The 20,889-nt window shown below is 38.1% G+C and overlaps 1 protein-coding gene across 3 annotated transcripts in view; it reads right to left on the reverse strand.

Moving 5' to 3' along the window:
• Positions 1–20,889, reverse strand: part of LOC115214224 (cGMP-dependent protein kinase 1) — a 146,199-nt gene that overhangs the window by 76,056 nt on the left and 49,254 nt on the right. Inside the window, exons 1-2 of one of the 3 annotated variants that reach the window (XM_036504856.1) lie at positions 8,104–8,303; positions 7,482–7,851 (exon numbers count right to left, since the gene is read on the reverse strand). The exons of 1 other annotated variant lie outside the window; for it this stretch is intronic. In XM_036504856.1, the coding sequence (XP_036360749.1) occupies positions 7,482–7,804 (323 nt within the window). In that variant the 5' untranslated portion in view covers positions 7,805–7,851; positions 8,104–8,303. Of the gene's footprint in view, positions 1–7,481; positions 8,056–8,103; positions 8,304–20,889 lie in introns of those variants that run through there. One more of the 3 variants, XM_029783336.2, reaches the window with a different exon arrangement.

Genomic DNA, 20,889 nt, shown 5'->3' on the forward strand with positions numbered 1-20,889 from the left:
TGTGATTGTGTGTGTATGTGTTTATACTTGTGTGGAATAGGGATAGATGTTTTCAGCAAACAACTTGACCTGCTGTTGTCCAAGGTCACAGATGAACCTATATCATGGCAAGAAACTAAAAAGAAGGCTACAGTGTCGAACTCCCTTCTTCATAAAAAAAAATCGTATAAGAGAGGCCATTGAAAAGGTGATTCACACTGGCGGTGCTCCAGCATGACCAGTCTTTGGGCTGAAACGTATGAAAAAAATGAAAGAATATGTACGTATGCTCGTATGTATGTAATGTGTGTATGTTTGGACGTGCGGATGTGTGGTTGGCTGGCTGATTTTTATGTATGTGTGTATGTATGCAATGAGCATGTGTGTGTGTACGTATTTTATTAGAAGCTGAAAACTTCTTTGCAGTGTCAAATATCCACTTACCAAACAGCTCTTTCATAAGTGGAAACATGAAACTTCCAAGCAACATTGAAACTATTTAAACACTACACCTATTGTATTGAGTACATTTTTTTCTTCTCTTTCTAAACCTTCCTCACCAACCCCACTCCTGCTAGAAATAGTAGTACAATCACCCACAAGTAATGTCATACTGTTTAAAGCAAGAGATAAACATAATCGAAAATCTACTCCAAAATATAGGCACAGGTGTAGGTGTATGGCTAGAGGCTTGCTTCCTAATCACATGGCTCCAGGGTCAAACCCACTGCGTGGCACTTTCGACTAAAGTCTTATGAGTGGATTTGGTTGACGGAAACTGAAAGAAGCCCGTCGTATATATATATATATATACATGTATATATATATGTGTGTGTGTGTGTGTGTGTGTGTGTGTGTGTGTGTGTGTGTGTGTAAGTGTGTGTGTTAAATAGAATAAGACAACAAAACCAAGGCTGTGTGCAATTTATAGGACATTTATAAAGAGAAATATAGTTTCTGGGATATTAGGGATATCCCTTCATCAGAGACGATATGAGAGACTTAACTAGAGGGGCATAGTAGAGTTCAATTTAAGGAGTTATTTTGGAAAAGGATGGATATAGGAAGTATAAAGAGAAATAAGAAAATAAAAATAAAAGCAAAAATATATGTAGGATGTAATAGTTGCAGTTCCATTATCCAAGGAAAGTGCTGTGTAGAATGAGTAGAAATGCTTCTTGTCCATGGTAATTAGATTCCGGTAGGAATAAAACTCCACACTATCTACTCGTAATAAGAAAATATGAACTCCTATCCCAGAAACAGCTGTAAGATTACCTTTCTCTTTATAAATGTCCCGTAAATTCCACACAGCTTTGGTTTTGTTGTCTCATTTTATTTAACATATACATGAAATGGGACTAGAACGCAAAACATCCGGACAGTTAGGTGATACAAAAACGACACAACAAAACATCCAGATAGACGATACAAAGAAAACAAGGACGGGTCGAAAAACAGCTCATAATTGTAACGTCTTTTTGCTCTACACCAAACCCCACCAACAACTTTTCCTCTTATCTGTCTCCACCCTTCTACTTCCAACTGCTGTCCTATCTGGTCGTCTGCTATTATGAATTACATGGATTTACCTGAAATTTAATGATGCAATACCTGTAATGACCGAATGAATGAATACATACACGTGCACACGCTTGCGTACTCATGCACTCACACATAAAGGTGGAGAGCTGGCAGAAATGTTAGCGCGCCGGGCGAAATGCTTAGCGGTATTTCGTATGTCGTTACGTTCTGAGTTCAAATTCTGCCGAGGTCGACTTTGCCTTTCATCCTTTCGGGGTCGATAAATAAAGTACCAGTTTCGCACTGGAGTCAATGTAATCGACTCAATCCCTTTGTCTGTCCTTGTTTGTCTCCTCTATGTTTAGCCCCTTGTGGGTAGTAAAGAAATATATATGAATTTGTATATTTCTTAATCTTCTTCGAATTTCTTTATCCCTCCTCCTGTGGTCAATATTTCCCTTAACCCTCACACACACATTCTCTCTCTACTTACCTCTCTCTCTTTCCACCTCCTTCCTCCTCTCTCTCTACCTCTCTCCCTCTCTCTCTCTCTCTCTCTCTCTCTCACTCTCTGCCATCCTCACTCTCTGTCTCTTCATGTCCATGACTGTTATTATATTTTGTTATGTACAATAGCAGCCAAATATTATTTGAAAAGTCACTCGATATATTTCAATAGAGTATCATCACATTAATTTTTACATGGAACAGATTAATAGTACAGTTCTATATTTTAGAGATGAGGAATTATGTACATTATTTACATTATTTACATTCAATGGATATTCATCCTCATCTTCTTTGTTGTTAACACAACGTTTCGGCTGATATACCCTCCAGCCTTCCTCATGTGTCCTGGGGAAATTTCGAACTTGGGTTCTCATTCCTAAGGTATTTTTCGATGCTATTATTATTATTATTATTATAATACCCACCAGGAACCTTTCGTAACGCCTCCCCCTTTTGGGAGAATTTCATTGTTATAATCTTTGGTTGTTAATGTATTTTTACTCGGATTTTTTCACAAACGGACAAAACCCTTTGTAACCTTTCGTCCTGTCTTGTCCCTTCATGTTTCAAATCATGCGTGTCAGCCCTTGTGGCCAATAAAAAATAATTAATTATTATTATTATTATTATTCAGGTCCACTGCTTAGAATCGAACTCGGAATCTTGAGGTTAGTAGCCCGCGCTCTTAACCACTACACCATATGCCCTAAGACCTCTGATATTTTCTACTCTAGACACAAGACCCAAAATTTTGGGGGAGAGGGCCAGTCGATTATATCGACCCCAGTACGCAACTGGTACTTAATTTATCGACCCCGAAAGGATGAAAGGCAAAGTCGACCTCGGCGGAATTTGAACTCAGAACGTGACACTCCTGATACATCAGCCGAAACGTTGTGTTAACAACAACAAGATGAGGACAAATATCGTCAAATGTAAATAATGTAAATAGTGTACAGATTAATATTGACTTCGAAGTTTCGCTGGTTGTTGATTTCAACAGTTTTATGTAAAAGTAGCAAAATTTTGTAATCACTGTTAACTATTATTTTGTTTTAAAAAATGTCTCTCTTTATCCCCCCCCTCTCTCTCTGCTCATGTCCTTCTTTTTATCTCTCTTTATCTCTATTCCACCTCTCACAAATTTTTATCTTTTTCACTCACTACCTCTCTGAATTCACGTCTCTCTTAATCTATCTCTTTTTCAAGGCGGCGAGCTGGTAGAAACGTTAGCACGCCGGGCGAAATGTTTAGCGATATTTCGTCTGCCGTTACGTTCTGAGTTCAAATTCCGCCGAGGTCGACTTTGCCTTTCATCCTTTCGGGGTCGATTAAATAAGTACCAGTTCACTGGGGTCGATGTAATCGACTTAATCCGTTGTCTGTCCTTGTTTGTCCCCTCTATGTTTAGCCCCTTGTGGGTAATAAAGAACAGATATTTCGTCTGCCGTTACGTTCTGAGTTCAAATTCCGCCGAGGTCGACTTTGCCTTTCATCCTTTCGGGGTCGATAAATTAAGAACCAGTTACGCACTGGGGTCGATACAATCGACTTAATCCGTTTGTCTGTCCTTGTTTGTCCCCTCTGTGTTTAGCCCCTTGTGGGTAGTAAAGAAATAGATATTTTGTCTACCACTGCGTAGTGAGTTCAAATTCCGCCGAGGTCGACTTTACCTTTCATCTTTTCAGGATCGATAAATTAAGTACCGGTTGCGTACAAGTGTCGATTTGATCGACTGGCCCCTCCCCATAAATTTCGGGCCTTGTACCTAGAGTAGAAAAGAATCTATCTCTCTTTCTCACCCACCCTCGTTATCTCTTTCTCACACTCAAGATCTCGCTATACCTCTCTCTCTCTATTTCTCTCTCTCTTTCTATTTCGCCTTTTCTCTCTCTCTCTTTCTCTCTCTCTCTCTATACCTCTCTCTCTCTCTATACCTCTCTCTCTCTCTGTAAGTGTGTGTGTTTGCCTCTTTAATATCCAGACAGAGCCTCCATCAGTCAACACTGACCGGTTATCGCCACGCGTATGGGCAAGGCCTGGCTGAGACTTGTTTTAGGAAGCTTGGTAGCCACCTGTGCATTGAAATCTCCTCCCTCTACGCCACCGATCAAAGGGAAAGCCTTAACTTGAGGCCTATACGTTGCTGGTGGTGGCAACACGCAAAGGACCGTAACCCCCCCCTGAGCATTTTGCCTGACCTTCTAACAGTGTGACCAAACCACTGTCTTAGATTGGCATTTTTTATATTGACCGCCTAAAAGATAAAAAGCACCGCTGATCTCATCGGGGTTTGAACTTGAAGCGCACATGCAGCCTATCCAACGCTCTAGCGGTAATACATGCGTACACGAGCTGGCAGAATCGTTAGCACGCCGGGCGAAATGCTTAGCAGTATTTCGTCTGCCGTTACGTTCTGAGTTCAAGTTCCGCCGAGGTCGACTTTGCCTTTCATTCTTTCGGGGTCGATAAACTAAGTACCAGTAACGCACTGGGGTCGATATAATCGACTTAATCGGTTTGTCTGTCCTTGTTTGTCCTCTCTGTGTTTAGCCCCTTGTGGGTAGTAAAGAAATAGGTAATACATGCGTACGCGCGCGTCACACACACACACCACACACGCACAACACACACACACACACACACACACACACACACACACACACACAAAACATACGACAGCTACAGCAATAAGTATTTGCTTCATCAGAGCTGACCTAGAGCTACTTAACATACACCATAAAGAAAAAAAAAATATGACAGTTAAATACGATAGCACTTATCTTGACTACTCCAACATGAGCAATACAATTGTTAAATGATTTAATAATAATAATAATAATAATAATAATAATAATAATAATAATAATAATGAAGATAATAATAATAGCAATTATAATGATAATAATAATGATGATAATGATAATAGCAATAATAATGATAATAGTAATAGATAAGAATGATAATAGTAATAGCAATAATAATAATAATAATAGTAATAATAATAATAGTAATAATAATAGCAATAAGAGTAGTAGTAGTAGTAATAGTAGTAGTAGTTGTTGTTGTTGTAGTAGTAGTAGTAGTAATAATAATAATAATAATAATAATAATAATAATAATAATGATAATGATAATAATCCTTTCTATTATGGGTACAAGGCCTGAAATTCTTTGGGATGGAACAGATCGATTACATAGACCACAGTGCTCATCTGGTACTTATTTTATCGACCCTGGAAGGATGAAAGGCAAAGTCAACATCGGCAGAATTTGAACTCTGAACATAGCGACAGGTGAAAATAATAATAATAATATAATATAATAATATAATAATAATAATAATAATAATAATAATAATAATAATAATAATATTGAGAGGGATTCTTTGGGGTTTGAATAATTCACCTCTGGAAACATGGGTGGTTCTTTCAAATCCTTAAAAACAACCCTTATTCAGGGACCTTTTGAGCGGGATGGGCTACTCACCTGAAGAAAATTCTAACTGGGCCCCACCTGCAAGGTCATGTGCTGTTTATCTTGATATGAGATCACCATGTCGCGCACATATGGTTGTGATGCATGTGCCTGGTGTACCCTTATCAGACGGGTAGTCATGATGGGTATATTGGGCTTCGTATATTTTACCCCAGTGTCACTTTGATGGCATGCACTGCTCTCTCACTCAATAACAATATAACAATAATAATAATAATAATAATAATAATAATAATAATAATAATAATAATAATAATAATAATAATGGTTTATGATTTAGGCACAAAGCAAGCAAATCTGAGGAGATGGGGAGCAGTCAACACGATCGACTCAAATAATTGATCAGTTTTTGATTTTTATTTACCCTGGAAGGATGAAAATTTTAAGTTAAGCTTTGAGGAATTTGAACGTAAAGTGTAAAGAACCGGAAAAAATATTTGAACATTTTCTTCCGACTCTTTACGTTCTGAGTTGAAATCCTGCCAAAGTCAACTTTACTTAAACATTTTTCTAGAGCCAATAATGCACCAGTCAGACACTGGGGCCGATAGTATCGGCTTACTTCCCTCCCTTTTCCTTAGAATTACTGGGTTTGGGGCCTTAGAAACAACAACAACAAAAACAACACTAGCGATAACGACAATAATAATAATAATATAATAATAATAATAATAATAATAATAATAATAATCTTTTCTACTATAGGCACAAGGCCTGGATTTTGTGGGGAGGGAGACAGTCGATAACATCGACCCAGTACTCAACTGGTACTTAATTTATTGACCCCGAAAGGATACTACGGCCGATAATACCGGCTCACTTCCCTCCCCTCACGAAATAACTCTTTTTTTTACTACCTACAAAGGGCTAAACACGGAGAGGACAAACAAGGACAGACAAACGGATTAAGTCGATTATATCGACTCCAGAGCGGAACTGGTACTTATTTAATGGGCCCCGAAAGGATGAAAGGCAAAGTCGACCTCGGCGGAATTTGAACTCAGAACGTAGCGGCAGACGAAATACCTATTTCTTTATTACCCACAAGGGGCTAAACACGGAAGGGACAAACAAGGACAGACAAACGGATTAAGTCGATTATATCGACCCCAGAGCGTAACTGGTACTTATTTAATTGACCCCGAAAGGATGAAAGGCAAAGTCGACCTCAGCGGAATTTGAACTCAGAACGTAGCGGCAGACGGAATACCGCTAAGCATTTCGCCCGGCGTGCTAACGCTTCTGCCAGCTCGCCGCCTTGAATGATAATAATCATGATAATAATAATAGTAATAATGATAATAACAACAACAACAACAATAATGTTTTCAAATTTTGGCATCAGAACCAACAGTTTGGAGGAAAGGAGCGTAAGTATATCGACCCCCAACGTTCAAACGATGCTTATTTTATCGACCCCGACAGGGTAAAAGGCAAAGTCGACCTCAGCGGAATTTGAACTCAGAACTTAAAAAGACGGACGAAATGCTGCTAAGCATTTTGCCCCAGCGTGCTAACGATACTGCCAGCTCACCGCCTTAATAATAATAATAATAATAATAATAATGTGATGCATGTGCCTGGTGTACCCTTATCAGACGGGTAGTCATGATGGGTATATTGGGCTTCGTATATTTTACCCCAGTGTCACTTTGATGGCATGAACTGCTCTCACACTCAATAATAATAATAATAATAATAATAATAATAATAATAATAATAATAATAATAATAATAATAATAACAGCAGCAGCAGCAGCAGCAGCAGCCAGCAGCAGCAGCCAACAACACAACAACAACAACAACAACACAACAACAACAACAACAACACAACAACACAGAAGAAAAAAAGACGAAGACGAAGAAGAAGAAGAAGAAGAAGAAGAAGAAGAAGAGTAGAAGAAGAAGAAGAAGAAGAAGAAGAAGAAGAAGAAGAAGCAGCAAAGCAATGATATTAGGGGAAAACGAACCTTGCTGTTTTTAGAGTTCGTTTCAACTTTATGGTGTGTAAAGATTTAACCATATTCGGTTCCGCTGAAATAGCCAGTCGTTTCGTACGTCCGGCCAGTACCAAATTCTTGTGGGCAGCGACTGGTGGTTTCAACACCGATCGGTATTTATCCAATTCGTTTTGTAATTTCCGAATGACTTCATCTTTCTCGTCCAGATCTAATTCCAATTCATCGATCAGTACGTCTCTTTGTCTCAGCTCTTCGATTTTCTCTCTTAGAGCCAGCTGTAAATCTCGTAATGTCCCCATCGCTTCGATGTCGTAGCTCTCATCCATTAACATTTTTTCCCATGCTGATGATTATAATAGGGGTGGCAATGGTGATGATGGAGGTGATGCGAATGTTTGACAAAACGTTTGATATTATTCCTTCGGTTGTTGCTTTTTAATGAGAGAATAATTAAGTTATGCCTTAACTTTCGTTGTGGCTATTATTGTTGTAATACGTTGAGTATTATAAGCAATATAGTTTCGGCAATAATGGTTAATAATAATAATAATAATACTGATAAGAGAAAAAAAATAGATGATAACCGATTAGGATAATACTGATGATGATGATGTTGACGATAACAATGATAATGATGATGATGGTGATGATGATTATGATGGTGATAATGATGGTGGTGCTAGTGCTGGTGAGGATGATGATGATGATGATGATAGCGATGGTGCAAATTTCATTTTCGCGAACAGTTAAATTATAAATTAATTCACAATAAAATTCAACTTAAATTCCAAAGGAAAGAATACATTCTAAAAAAAAAAAACAAAAAACAAACACGAAACAAATAAAAGTTCTGGCGTTTGTTGCTACTTTGGTTGTGGTGGTGGTGGTGGTGGTGGTAGTAGTAGCAGCAGCAACAGCAACAACAACAGTAGCAGCAGTAGCAGTAGCAGTAGTAGTAGTAGTAGTAGCAGCAGCAGCAGCAGCAGTAGTAGTAGTAGTAGTAGTAGTAGTAGTAGCGACGTTGCTGTAATTAACTCGAGTGTGGGTAACTTCTCTTCCTTGCTTCCACCCTCACTAATCAGAGTAATGAGGGGACCATAAGACCCTGCTTAACTATGGATCGGGTAGCTCCTCTACCTTCATATACACATCAGAATATTTTGTTATCCAAGGGAGATGTAGCTATCACTTCTAGCGATTTCTTTAACTCGTTAAAAGTTACCATTCTTTCTTGAATCCATTCTTTCTTGAATTTTTAATAAGAAAAAATTATTCCCGAATAGCAGCAACACGAAGAATCTATTTCGTCTTTTGGTTAGGAAAAACAAGAATTATGATTTTGGGGGGGGGTTCCGTTTTTTTGCTTTTGTTTGGCATTTTTTTAACGTTCTTTACCCACTCCCCTCTTTTTTTCTCGCAGTATTTTGATATCCAAGATAACACCAACTTCATTTAGGTTTTAGGATACATTCCTAAATAATCTTTCTTGGATATAATCAATTAGTTAATTGGCTAATTATTTTCCCGTCGGCTGTTAATACATAAGAAAATACACACATACACACAAGCAAATATATATGCGGGTGTGTGTGGGTGCGCGCGCGATTTATGTGTGTATGTGTGAATATGTATATATATATATATATATATATATATATATATTATATATATATATGTATGTATGTATGTGTGTGTGTGTGTATGTATGTATGTATGTATTTATATGAAATAGTTTCAAAAGTTTTATATTGTTATTTTTTAAGTTACGTAATTGCACTAATAAACCTTGTTGAAATAATAAATACAAATGGTAAGATGGTAAGCTGAAAGTTATAACTGCTTAACGGAGGGGTGGAAGCAAAGAAAATTGCCTACTTTAGCGATGGTAGCAGCGGTGCTAAGTACTACTGCCCAATGGCGTGAATGCAATAGTATAGTAGTAACTTTTGTATTAGTAACGGTGGAACTAGTGGCAGTCACAGGAACATATGCCATTCAAGAGAAAGAGAACGCGTGTTTTAAAAGTTTGGTCAAACAAGGAAGTAATATTTTCTTGAACAGTTTCTGAAACTATTGAAATTGAATTCCTCTGAGAAGCTTCCTTATCTTCCAAAAGAGCTTTGTAATGTCTGCTTGGAAGACTTGGAAAGTTTTCCCCCCATAATCATAATCACAACACCGTTATTCCATAAATAAGTAGAAGTTAAGAACTAGTGTTGTGTGTGTGTGTGTGTGTGTATTTATGTGTGTGCATATCTGTGTTTGTGTGTGTGTGCGTGTATTTATGTGTGTGCATATGTGTTTGTGTGTACATATGTATGTGAAACGGAGAGAGAGAGAGAGAGAGAGAGAGAATGATAGAGAGAAAGAGAGAGTGACAGAGAAAGACAAGCAGAAAGATAACGCCCAAAATACACATAACACACACACCAACACACACACACAAACGCGCACTCACACATACATGTATGTGTGTGTGTCAGTACGTATCTATGTATGTATATTTGTGTGTAAGCGTGTATTCATGTACGTACGTACGTACGTATGTATGTATGTATGTATGTATGTATGTATGTATGTATGTACGTACGTACGTGTACGTACGTACGTATGTACGTATGTACGTATGTATGTATGTATGTATGTATGTATCAGTGGACTGGAGTTTGTTTGTTCCTTCTCGAGCCATGCCTGGCTCATAAGGGCTGGTCCCGGTTTCCTTGGCGTATAGGTTCCCCACCTGGACGGGACGCCGGTCCGTCGCAGGTGAGCAACAAGATGCAGGAGGAAAGAGTGAGAGAAACTTGTGGCGAAAGAGTCAGCAGAAGTTCGCCAGTACCTTCTGCCGGAGCCGCGTGGAGCTTAGGTGTTTCGCTCATAAGCACAAACATCGCCCGGTCTAAGATTCGAACTCGCGATCCCTTGACCGCGAGTTCGCTGCTCTAACCACTAGGCCATGTGCTCCAGTGGAATGGAGTAAGTGTCGGTATATTTTTACCGACTCTGACTAAATCTGTAAAATTTCTTATTTCACAGATACTGATTTGACTATCTTTTGCGCGGAAAATAAATCAGATTTAATGTTTTCTATGAAGGAGGGTCAGTTAGAAGTATCACTTTTTCTAAAAAGAAGTCTCTGAATTTGGCTTGGGGACCTATGATTTAACCCTTAATCCATAGACACATTTGTTTCCTTAATCAATTTTGTCAGTATTTTACAATATTACCCCTTACCCCAGGAAGTTCAGGGTAGCGGGTAATTCGATCACATCAACCACAGTGTTCAACTAGTACTTATTTTATTGATTCCGAAACGATGAAAGGCAAAGTCGACCTCGGCGGAATTTGAACTCAGAACGTAAAGACGGACGCAATGCAGCTTAGCATTTTATCCAGTGTGCTAACGATTCTGCCAGCTTAGTATTTTACAATGCTGGCATAGCTGTGTGGTTAAGAAGCTCGCTCTGCGAACACGTGGTTTGAGGTTCAGTCCTATTCCGCGGCATTTTAGGCAAGTGTCTCTATTATAGCTCCGGGCCAACCACTGGCTTGTGAGAGAATTTGATAGACGGAAGCTGTGCGACAGGTAGTCGTGTGCGTACGTGTGTGTGTGTGTGTGACTGTGTGTGTGTGTGTGTGTGTGTGTGGTGTGTGTGTGTTCGCGCGCTTGACCACCATGTTTGGTTCTCTTACGGCCCCATAATCTAGCGGCTCGACAAAAGATTCCGATAAAATACGTTTCAGACCAAAAAATAATTCCTGGGGTCAATTTGTTCGACTAAACACTTCAAGGCTGTGCTCCAGCATGGCTGCAGTCCAATGACCGAAACAAGTAAAGAACAGTAAGAAAAGATAGTATAATTTTCATACCATTTAAAAATTGCTTTTACATTATCTTCACTAATACAAACAATCTGTCAATCTCTAAAAAAACACGGAGGTTGTATCTGAGTTTATTTCTTTTAAAACGGCCGTTATTTTTAAAGTTGCTTTAAGTGTTAAGTCTTTCAGTTTTAACGCTGGTAAACAAAGATGTTCTTGATTTTCTTTTATAATATAATACTTTATTTTATCTATATCCTGTTGCTCCATAGTCTTTTAATAAAATAAACTTTTCTTTTGTTTAAGTCCTGTTAATTTTGTTATGCGCTAAATTGTTCGTAACTTCTTTTATAAATAATATAGCTATAGCCTTCAAACCTAAGCATTAACACATTAAAGTGCTATTATAATGAGACTCTAATAGCCAGCGGGTTTAAAGACCATAATACCTATATGCCTCGTCTTAACATTCACAAGAAAAAGAGCTGGCGTGAATTCTTCTTTGCCCGCCTTTTCACTCAACGTGGAAACCTACATAAGAAGGGCCTTACTTTGATTAGTGGATAAGCAGCCTCATAAGTATAGGGGGTTATTCACAGACATAATTAAAGGGTCCCGTTTAGCGCCTAGTATAAAGAAAATAAAAGCGAACGCCACAAATCAATGTGAAGAGCCAGGGTGCTCGTGTAGGGTTAACAGTGAGTGTACTTTACTTGTACTTGTGACGGTGTTCACGCAGGGCGAGTTGAGCCGGCTTCTTCTCTGGTCCTGACGGCATCACGAACCATGGCGGCCCACGCTCGACAGTCCCGTGCGAGGTCACTGGAGATAGCGAGCCATTCGCAGATCCATCTGCGCAGACCGACCACCTGCGGACCTGAGAGTTCGGAAGGGTCCTCCTTTATCGTCGTTGCCCACGTCTTCAGCTGCCCGCCCGTGCGTTTGCGCCAATTGGGAAGTGGAGGTAGGAGGAGAACATCGCGAATCAGCTCACCCTCTGGACACCGGGCTGCATGACCGAACCACCTTAAGCGCCGTTGTAGAAGCACCGAAGGGAGGGGCCGGAGATTCAGGCGATCATGAAGACCGGCTGTAGGAACCCGATCAATGCGTCGGCAGTGAAGAATGCTGCGGAGACAGTCATTGTCGAACACTATCAGCTTTCGCCGTTCGACTACCCTCATAGGCCATGTTTCGCAACCATAGAGGAGGATAGTACGAACGACGGCTTGGTAGATTCGCCCTTTGGTCACCGAGGATATCTCTCTTCTGTCCCACAGGTACCGCTGGAGGCGCACGAATGCGGATCTGGCAGCACCTATGCGACGCTCGATCTCGGCTGGAACCACCGTTGAACCCAGGTAGACGAACCCAGGTAACAGTGAATGCCCAGTGAATGATCGATATAATACTGAGGCTGTGGCCCATGAAGCTAAGATGGTGTTGTTGAACAACAGCAACAACAACGGAGGAACACAGAGACAAATATTGAGCAACGGAGGGCTTCTTGCAGTCCTCTTTTTGAATTCAAGTGAAGCGCAACGTTAAAACATGAGCTAGCTATATAAGGCTATAAAAGGAAGGAACTCCGTAGAAAAACAACTGGAAACTGCTGGAACAACCTCGGTCATAGCTGAATAGAAGTAGACGTTGCAAATTTACTTGGATAAAGGAGAATAAGCCTAAAGAATTTACATGACCCGGTAGCCTTCCAGAACACAAAAGGCGAAACATTTAGTCGTTGTCCTCATGATGAGAAATTTATTTTGGCAACGTCGTCGTCTCCATTTTCGCACTAGAAAACGGAAAATATGTACGCAGGCAAAACACCCCCTCCCTTACTTTCCGGCCAAAGCTGACATTGTACCATGGGAGAAAACTCTTCTTTCTCTTATAGGAAATGCTAACTTTTCATTATCTTTTTCATTCAGCTTTTCATCACCACCGAGTGAACCAGGACTGTGCATTCCAGTATGTGTGCGTGCGCGCGTGAATGTGTGTATTTGTGTGTTTCAGTATGTCTGTACACACACATGCACACATCAGCCGCTGGCTGAGACTGTTGATATCTCACTGGCAACGTGTTTTTTTTTCCATATCACCTATCTTCAGATATATGACAGTACTTTATTTATATATTGTCACCAATAGAACCAGTTGATTGGTTATACGAATCAACTAGGTTATTTGGAATAACATAAATACTGCAAGCAGTCGGCGATTAGACATTCACTGTTTCATATAGTAATTAATAATGTAGGGGCACTACGGGAGACACTTCTGAGTGAAGCAGTTAAACACAAGTGGTTGAATGTCTTGCCACACATGATCTTATGATATTAGTTTCAAATTTTGGCACAAAGCTAGCAATTTCGGGCCAGAGGGCAAGTCGTTTACATCGACGCCAGTACTCAACTGGTAGTTATTTTATCGACTCCGAAACACTGAAAGGCAAAGTCGGCCTTGGCGGAGTTTGAACTCAAAACGTAAAGACGGACGAACTGTCGCTAAGAATTTTGCCCGGCGTGCTAACGATTCTGCCAGCTCACCGCCTCACATGATCTCATAATATTGCTGCGGTTACCATATAAGTAAAAACCCAATTGAAATCCGCAAGTTGTAGTTTTGAGGTCTTAAACTGGGGTTTGGAAATACGTATGTATGTATGTATGTATGTATGTATGTATGTATGTATGTATGTATGTACGTACGTACGTACGTATGTATTCAGTTTATTTCAAGATTTTTTGCCAATAGAGAAAGAACCGGTTTCTAACCTAGATCCAAGGCTCCTTCATTGGAATTTTAACATAACGGTATTTCTGTATGTACGTACGTACGTACGTATGTATGTATGTATGTATGTATGTATGTATGTATGTATGTATGTATGTATGTACGTACGTTTGTATTCAGTTTATTTCAAGATTTTTTGCCAATAGAGAAAGAACCGGTTTCTAACCTAGATCCAAGGCTCCTTCATTGGAATTTAAACATAACAGGGTATTTTTATATGTATGTATGTATGTATGTATGTATGTATGTATGTATGTATGTATGTATGTATGTATGTATGTATGTGTATGTATGTATGTATGTATGTGTCTATCTATCTATCTTGATGTCAGTGTCCGACTTCGCGATTTACTAAGTTATCAATGAAAAAGCAAACAAACAAACAGCACCCCCGGTGATGGATTACCTCATCAGGCGTACTTTTGATACTGACTGAGCATAAATAAGTTATCCAAGCAACAAGTGTCAAAGTCTGTAGCTATTTCCGAATTAGTTTAGATTAATTAATGGTAACATGCTATTTAATGTATTTATCTATACATACATTACATACTATACTATATATATAATGTACATAGGTGTGTGTGTGTGTGTGTGTGTGGTGTGTGTGTGTGTGTGTGTGTGTTTGTGCGCGCGTGTGTGTGTTGTTTAATGCATACAAATTTAGAAAGATCGAGAGAACGTAAAATGATTTCAAAAGTGAATTCGAAATAGATAAAGGTGTAAATAATATCGTGTAAATATTGGTTTAAAGATCCCTTTGGATAGGAAAGGTCGAAGGCTACTTAGGGGGACACGAATCCATGTTTTCTGCAAACATATGTATGTATGTATGTATGTATATTTGTATGTATGTGGATTGTTGTCAATTTTTTTCCTTCATCTTCCTTTTCTAATGGATTTTCTTCTGTCTCCTGTTTCTGAAGAAAAGCTTTGTTCGAAACGTAAAGCACCCTTTCTTTCCTTCCCTCAGCGTCTTATTAATACTTTGCATGTACCACGTCCTCGCATTGTTTTTTCTTCTGTTTTTGCTTCGTTTATAATTTTTTGGGGGGTGGGGATAAACTATATATATATATATATATATATATATATAGATATATATATATATATAGTTGATACTCTGTTATCAATAGGTTTAGCCCAGAGACAAGTAAATACGGCCTAGCCTAGCCTTGAGACAAATTAATTCGACTTAAATCGTTTTCCGATTTAATTCGTGTCTCCTGGAACCAATTAATGATGTAGAGTGAGGTATGCCTGTATATATATATACATATATATATATATATATATATATATATAATATATATATATATATATATATATATAAAAGGCAGTTTGTCTGTCTGTGTGTCTGTCAGGTTGTACACTCACCTGACCACGGCTTTCAACCGATTCTGATGAAACTTGGCACACACATAGCCCAATGTCATAATTCAAAACTAACGCAGCGAAAAAAGTTCCCCCAGTTCTGAAAAAAATCGATAAATACGACATGGGGTCGAGAATCTAAGCTTATCATATGCAACATATTTTCCGTTGTAGTTTTCGCAACTTGCAATCGATTTTAGCCAATCTCATGGTGAAGCTTAATGTTACCCTAAGGAACTTAATTCTGAAGTTTGTTTTCCATGCAATACCTTACCATCAGAAAAAATCGATAAAATCATGCCATTTTGGGAAATAGCGTTCAAATTCAATATGACATATTTTCGACAATATCTTTTTGAAATTCACAGCGAGCATCATGTCAGCTCCAAGGAGCTATATGGCCCTTTTGATTCCAATAGGATACGTTATTACTGGAAAAAATCGGTTAATTACATTATATGTGGCACACATAGCAAACCAATTTTTCTGCGATATTTTTTGAAAGTTCACATAGATTTTTCCTTCACCGATGTTGGACATCAAGTTTGCATTAAATGTCAAACTAACGACCTTTTGTCAATGCAGTTAACAAGTATTGGGAAATATCGACAAAACCATATCACTTTGAGACCGACCATACGAACCCTACAAAACTGACTTTTGTTATTTACAAAATAACGGTTCAATGTGTACAAAAAGGGGTAAAAAGGTAAAGGGCATTGCTTATCGACAAAGTTTCTTACATACCCGGGCAACGCCGGGCTATGCTGCTAGTATATATATATATATACACATAACAATAATAATCCTTGGATGGAATTTATCATTTATTGTTATTACTATAGTTATACTACATTATATCGGAACCGCTCAGTGCAACCCCAAAAAACTGGTGTCGCCAGTTAGATCCATTAGGCTGTAGCCAGCATAATAGAATTCGAGCTTTCTTTTTATGCATATTCAAAATGTTTCCCATAAACGAACTTAAAGGATATATATAGTAAATCCAAAAAAGAACAAACACAAAAAACAACAACGTGAAGACGTGGTACATGTAATGTATTAGCAGACGCTCAGGGAAGGAAAGAAAGATGGTTTAACGTTTCGAGTAGACGCTCTTCTTCGGAAACAGAGGAAAGTCCAGTAGAAGACGGAGGCAGAAAACGCCAACGATTCACATGTAGTTACATTTTGAAATCACACACACACACACACACACACACACACGCACATATATACATGAATAAGACCCATTAGCTGTTCTAAAGGTACATATCTGATGATAATCCATGGCAAAAGATAGTAGAAGTTACCAGTTCTATATTTGATGGAACTGCTTACTTCCATTATCCTTTACCTATAACATTATTATTTATTCGAGCATGGAACTACCTAACTTATACTTCCTGATACTTCCTTTCATTTTTCGACAAACTTGAAAATATTAATATCCACCATTGGGTATATTCTTCACTTTCATATTTTCTTCTCTCTCTCCGATAGCGGCTTATTTAGCTTACGGAATCATTACTCAATATCATGATCTGTATGCTTAGCTATTCTAGCCGTATGAAACTCTATCTGTTTATATTCTCTGTCTTAATTAAATGTATTTTTGAGTGATGCCAAATGTTTTGCCTTTTCATTTTCTATTCTAATACACACACATATACACACGCGCGTGTGTGTGCGTATGTATGTATGTATGTATGTATGTATGTATGTATGTATGTATGTATGTATGTATGTATGTATGTATTTATGTATGTACACATCTTTGTTTAACATAAGCTTCATAAGTAACTCGAAAGCTTACAGTTTCTCACAAGACAGCAAGTGACATGTAAGTATTATGTATAATTCAATGCAAACGCCTTGAAGCACTAATCTAGGGCACACGAAAAAGACTAGCTATCTGTGTGTGAATGTAATGCAAATATATATTAGAATGGTTATTAAACAAACCAGGATATATATATATATATAATATATATATATATATATATATATATATTATATATATATATATATTATATATATATATATATATATATATATATATATATATAAATATATATATATAACATGTTAAATAGGAATTCAACTCTACCCTTACTAACAAACAACAATACGCAAACTTTGTGGCTATCTTGTAATCAATTAGCCATACAACCAAAGACTGCTTACAAAAGCCACATTGTATCCATTGAAAAAAAGAAATCCTATACAACTAATTATATACATCTACTTACCCTGCTCTAATTAGAGTTTATATATAAATATATATATATATATACGTTCGTATATGTAAGTATTTGTATGTTATATGTATATATATGTGTGTATTTATGTTACTTTCAGCGTATATTCCACTGATGAGGCAAAGCATTTCTTACTGCAAAGTCAGAAATCCGGGATCTGGAATTATCCAGTAATTTTTTGCTAGTTTTATTTTGTTTTTTTTTTTGTCTTCTCTTCTTATGCTGTATGAACACTTAATGTGGTTTTAGAGTCAGATTTTGGCTGTTATTTTCAGCATGGAGGTATCTCGCAGATACCCTAAATTATAATTATATATATATATATACACACAAACAGCTATACACATCGACTCTCTACAAAAAAGGATTGAATGCTTATTTTCATTTAGTTTTATATCGTATTTGGTTAACAATATCACTGTTGGTTTCGTTAGTCACAAGTTTACGACAGGCAAAAACCACTGCTTCACTGCATTTTACGGAGAGTGTGAAGGTAAGAGAATGTCTGTTCCGCCGTGTAGAACTGTTATCTAAGGGGACTTCATAAAAAATACCGTTTTCTTGTCGACGTGTATTTGTGTTGGTGAAAAACAATATATGCATATAGATATATATATAGACGGCGCTCTCTTGCACATTTTCTGTTCAAGATTGAAAGGAAAACTACGTGGTTCTTCAACACGCGCGCACGCGTGTATACACACACTTGCATACACATATAACTCATACATATCAGTGTATGTATATATGTATGTATGTATGTATGTATGTATGTATGTATGTATGTATGTATGTATGCATAATGTACCCAAAATATCTTACAATCTCAATCTTGATATCAAAATTCGGCTGGGAGGGATTAAGTTGATCACATCGACGCCGGTTTTGAACTGGTACTTATTGCATCGACCCGGAAACGATGAAAGACCAAAGTCAACTTCGGCGGAATTTGAACTAAGATGGACAAAATACCGCTAAGCATTTTGCCCGGCGTGCAAACGATTCTTCCAGCTCACCGTCGTAGACACAGGTATGATAATGATTTCTAATTTTAGCACAAAGCCAGCAAGTTCGAGAGTGTGTGTGAGCTGAGTAAGTCGATTACATCGACTCCAGTGCTTAACTGATACTTATTTTATCGACCCCGAAAATATGAAAGGCAAAGTTGACCTCGGCGGAATTTGAATTCACAACGTCAAGACGGACGAAATACCACTAAGCATTTCGCCCGGGGGATAACGATTTAGACGCAAGTATAATAATAATAATAATAATAATAATAGTACCAGGCAGTGGCTCTCATGGCTTCTGATCTTAACTGATTGGAAGTGTTATCATGTACATTGTTCTGTCTTGGTATAAAAGATGGGCTACAGCAAATATTCTGCTCAATACCACAGATTTGCTTGTCAGTTGTTTGACATTAACCAGTTGAGCATGTCCCTTAGTGGCTGACGATATGTGCATCTCTGATCACGAGCAGAAGTAGTGGGGGAGCATCATAGCCATGTGTTGAGAGGGGTTCTTTGGGGTTTGAATAATTCACCTCTGGAGACATGGGTGGGTTTTTCAACATCCTTAAACAACCATTATTCAGGGACCGTTTGAGCGGGATGGGCTACTCATCATGAAGAAAATTCTAATGGGCCCCACCTGCAAGGCCATGTGCTGTTTATCTTGATATGAGATCACCATGCCGCGCACATATGGTTGTGATGCATGTGCCTGGTGTGCCCTATCAGACGGTAGTCATGATGGGTATATTGGGCTTCGTATATTTTACCCCGATGTCACTTTGATGGCATGCATGCTCTCTCACTCAATATAATAAAATAATAATAATATAATAATAATAATAATAATAATAATAATTAGAATTAAATTTTCACCTCAATAAAATCAAATAAATCCAATAATAGAAAAAAATGTTTCAAATCAGTACAAAAATGTTGCTGTGCTCGTTCGTTTTGGCAATGAAGTTTTCAGGAGGACGTTCAAAGTGTTTTAATTGCTCTACCAAAAATGTTATGGGGTGCGCTTGCACCCCTTGCATCTCCTGTTTCCAACCTAATTATTGTATGTTTGGTATACAATGATGCCAGTAGCAAAAGTTTCATTACACATCTGTCAGGAATAAGCTTTTGATTGATGGGACCAAATGTGTCCAGATGGGACCCATCCTTAAGAAATTCTATGCTTATAAGCCTCGCTTCTAACGAACTCTTCGTTGAGAATACTTTAAGCGTTTGAAACTATGAACTGATTCTACGACTGCTTTGAAAAAACATCTTTTCGTGTTGTCTGGAAGGAGGACTTCCGTATAATTCTGACTCTGTCCAGGGCATTCCATGCTTTTTCAGTTCTTTCCTGTGTGTCATTTCTGTTGAAGCAATATTACTCCCCAGGTAGCTGAATTCACCAAACATCTTCAGATAGTTGCCATTCAGAGCACAAATACCACCTGTTACGTTGTAGTTCATGTATTGAGTCTTACCAGGATTGACATATAGTCCTATTTGTGCAGCTGCAGTCTCGAATGAATGTAGCATGAACTTATTGAATCGGTGGTGATATCATTAGATTCTGAGTGGATGAACAGTTAACAAACTGTCAATGGCCAGGCTCAACCGATTCATTTCGCGAACTACTGCTATCATCTGTGTTTGTGTATATACATATGTATATATATATATATATATATATCCGTAATAATGAAGGGTGAAATTAATTAATTTGGAAAAATTATCAATTACACCAAGTAGTCTTCGGCATGTAAAAGCCTCATTCGAGGAAAATTTAAGTAATACTAAGCAATAAGGGTTTAGCAACGAGTTGCCTTACCACATACCGAATTTAGAAATAGCAGTCAAAGGGTTATAGCTATTTCTTCTACTAAAAAGGGAGATCTCAGTAAAAACAGCATTTGGAAGGCAGATACCGCTAAGCATTTTGCCCGGCGTGCAAACGATTCTTCCAGCTCACCGTCGTAGACACAGGTATGATAATGATTTCTAATTTTAGCACAAAACCAGCAAGTTCGAGAGTGTGTGTGAGCTGAGTAAGTCGATTACATCGACTCCAGTGCTTAACTGATACTTATTTTATCGACCCCGAAAATATGAAAGGCAAAGTTGACCTCGGCGGAATTTGAATTCACAACGTCA

This window comes from Octopus sinensis, linkage group LG7, assembly GCF_006345805.1.
Source record: "Octopus sinensis linkage group LG7, ASM634580v1, whole genome shotgun sequence".
In the NCBI taxonomy this organism is placed as follows: Eukaryota; Metazoa; Mollusca; class Cephalopoda; order Octopoda; family Octopodidae; genus Octopus; species Octopus sinensis.